The sequence below is a fragment of the Fragaria vesca genome, linkage group LG1 (genome assembly GCF_000184155.1).
Source record: "Fragaria vesca subsp. vesca linkage group LG1, FraVesHawaii_1.0, whole genome shotgun sequence".
NCBI lineage: Eukaryota > Viridiplantae > Streptophyta > Magnoliopsida > Rosales > Rosaceae > Fragaria > Fragaria vesca.
The window spans coordinates 2,464,255-2,467,509 of record NC_020491.1 but is presented as its reverse complement, the minus strand read 5'-3'; the positions used below and the strand labels follow the sequence as shown (position 1 = coordinate 2,467,509).

The window sequence follows — 3,255 nt, the reverse complement described above, 5'->3', positions numbered from 1 at the left end:
CTTATAAAATCTCAACAGAAACATAAAATAATAAGGGTGTGTATTAAGAGATTAGGGGTGTGTATTTAAAATTTCTCTTTTTCTTTGAATTCTAATGGTGTTTTACGATTAAGCCCTAAAATAACTTTATTTTTATTTCTTAAAGATATTTTTGTTACCTTGGTTTTTTGGGCAATTAAAAAAAAGGTTTCACCATAACACCAAATAGGGTGCCTGGCTTTCTAATAGTAGAGATAACCTGGAAGCAGGCGGATGAGCTAAGAGCTGATCTGAGTTTCTTTAGTTCGATCTCTGCTTCCTTAGTGCCAATTGATGATTGGGAGAAGAGACTAACATCAATGGTGGGGATTTGACCCAATTCTGGTGAGGACTCTATGGCTCCAAACTTGCTTTCTGTGACAATATATTCAGGTGGTAGTTCATCACCTTTGATGGACATTTCTTGGATACTCATACGGACAACTTCACTGTGCCAAACAACAAGATTGGGAAAGTTTCAGATATTTTTTTCATCACACAAAAGGTGGCATAAAAGGTTCTAGGTTTAGGGGTTTGTAGACGCATAAAATTTAATGAGAATAATAATCATTAAATTATTCATACAACGTATGAGCCCGACAAATTGCATACGTGGCTTGTGAGTCAACAAATTTGAAAAGTTTTCGGAAATAACACGTGGCGGCCTGTGAATGGTCGGTCGACAACAAAATCATCAATCCCGATTAAAATCAAATATTAAATGTCAATCGATAATCATACATTAATCAAATTAAATCGATTATCGAAAAGAAAGTCGGAATTTAATCAAATTGGTGAAATACCTTATCGGTCATAATTAAATCGATCAATTAAGACTGATTGATTTAATTATGGTAAATTGAATAATTGAATCAATCAATCAAAAGTGAATGATTTAATTATATCATTAAGGAAATACAATTAAAGTTGTGACTTCAATGCATTCCATTTCCATTTACGGAGGAACATCGACACTATGAATACACCCTCTCATATCAAGAGGAGGACTTCTGGACAAGAGAGAAAAATTACTCCTGAGGGCTCAGAATTCTCCCAAAACCTTTAAAAATCATCAAGCTGCCAAATAGCCGATTCTTCATCAACGTCAAGCCTAAAAGTTGTCAAATCCCGAAGAGTCCCAAGTTGCCAAATAGCCGACATCTTCACCAACTACAAGACGAAGAGCAACCACCCCGATCAATGTCAAACCTCTACGGCCCTTGATCAACCCTCGTCTTCAAGCCTTTCAACAAATCAAAACTTTTCCCAAGTTCTTCAACAAGCTCGTGGAGAATCAACAAGCACCAAACACACGTGTCGATTCATCCGCTATCAAGCCGAAGAACGTTCACCACATGACACTTCTCGCGGCCCAAATTCGACCAAGATCAAGCCTCTACGGCGGTCAACTTCCTTCTACAAATTGTCAACACGATAACAAGTTCAAACTACAACAGCTCAATTCAAGATCAAGTGCTCGTCACCTTTGGATCAAATCAACGTCGGAGATCGAATCAGAGGACATGTTTGTTAAAAGAATACCCATAGAGATTGTAACCCGCAAATTCAATCAATACAAATATATTATTTCGTACACGTGTCTTTATGTTATTCGTTACATGAATTTTTGTGTTTACAGGGTTCTCTAGTAATTACACTAGAATACGTATACCACTCATCTACAACTCATCTAATATGGTTCACAAGTGATCCAATACGCATGCAGTACAATTGTGGAAAGATGAGTGCCTAGCCAATTTGGGGAGAAGTATCCTAAATATTTGACACATAATGCAATTAAAATGGAAAGAAGTGATGTATCAGATGTACAAAATAAGAGATTACGTACTTAAATGGAGGGAACATTATCTTTTAACATGAATCCAAAAACAATGAAAGTTAGGTGAATGAAGGCCATGCATCAATGACCAATTCTCATAAAAGAGCACAAACTAAAACTTTAATAATCGAGAGGGCGTCAATCTATTAATGTAAAGTGAAAGTTACATTGCGACACGACTCACCAAGAACCTCTGCTTACGTCATAAGCGAGCCATCAATTCCAAGTTTCTAGATAGATTGTTTGTACTTGAAGTTTGATCAGCTACGTATTTTGGGAGAAATGCTTCCTAACCTCTTTACAGAATCACAGATGCATGATTAAAAAATGTTACGACAGATTGGAAATACCCTTTAGAGAGAACGTACTTGATCAAATATGCCACCGAGTTTTAACTATCAAAGTTATCAGAAAGGGTTAGTGCTTCTTGATGCTGTAAAAATGTAATTTCTCATTCTGCTCCTATATATGCAGAGACTGTTAGAATTGGCTTGAACAAATAAGGACAGTGTTTCATCAGTGAAATTGATTAGCTTTTATTGATACGATATTACGGGTGATAAATACAAAGAAATGATAACAGGGCTTGTAGTTGATTCAAAGTTTCATAGTTTTGACACAATCAAATAAACACAGAAAAGAAAACTTATATCTTCATTGTTTCAAGTGCTATTTGTCCTCCCTGATAGCATTGGTAGTTGATGAGACCATAATTCTTGACATTCTTGTACAGTCTTGGCCTTGCCTCATCTATCAGTTTCTGCACTGGACCAATCTCACTTTCAGGATCTGGTTCGTTAAACGAGGCCACAGACAACCTCATCCTTTCTGTATTGGTCACAGCCCTGTGCATTGGACTCTTGAATATACCATTACTCATAATCTGCAGCAGGAATACATATATAACACCAAAACTGGTTCTGAAATGTCATATTGGATTTGAATAACAAAGAAGTACATTGAAGTATGAAGGTATAAGGATAGTTGGCAATCCTTTTATACTGCAAAACACTTTGAGATAATGTTATCTGATCAAGAACAAGTGGCGCTAATATCCCTCATGGTTTCAGGTAAAACGTGCATCTGCATATCACTGTTTTTCACAGAGGATAGCAGCTTCGCTTGCTATCCTAGTACTGAGTCTTCTGCTGTACTGAGTTTCAAAGTCTGTTATATTAGTATAATATGTCTTTTAATTTCAAATGGACAACTGAGTTTGTGGGAAGTGCTTTAGCGCTCAAACCAGTCAAAGGGTTGAGATCTTTTATTATGCCAACCCGTGACCAAATGGTTTGATGCTCAAGGCTCCAGCTGGGATTTCATGATACGTTATCCGATGTATAAGCTGGTCCCTGTATGGTTCAAAGACCAGTTGCTATCAGCTGTGTCAAGGTCCA

At 36.9% G+C, this 3,255-nt stretch overlaps 2 protein-coding genes across 2 annotated transcripts in view; both read right to left on the bottom strand.

The window, feature by feature from the left end:
• The window catches only part of LOC101301902 (probable 2-oxoglutarate/Fe(II)-dependent dioxygenase-like), a 2,485-nt gene extending 1,947 nt beyond the window's left edge, over nt 1-538 (bottom strand). Inside the window, exon 1 of the mRNA XM_004287205.1 lies at nt 239-538. Coding sequence (XP_004287253.1) covers nt 239-454 — 216 coding nt within the window. The 5' untranslated portion in view covers nt 455-538. The remainder of the gene's footprint in view (nt 1-238) is intronic.
• A 1,966-nt stretch (nt 539-2,504) lies between these two features.
• Nucleotides 2,505-3,255, bottom strand: part of LOC101310462 (codeine O-demethylase-like) — a 4,575-nt gene continuing 3,824 nt past the window's right edge. The window contains exon 5 of the mRNA XM_004288722.1: nt 2,505-2,741. Within this exon, the coding sequence (XP_004288770.1) occupies nt 2,505-2,741 (237 nt within the window). The remainder of the gene's footprint in view (nt 2,742-3,255) is intronic.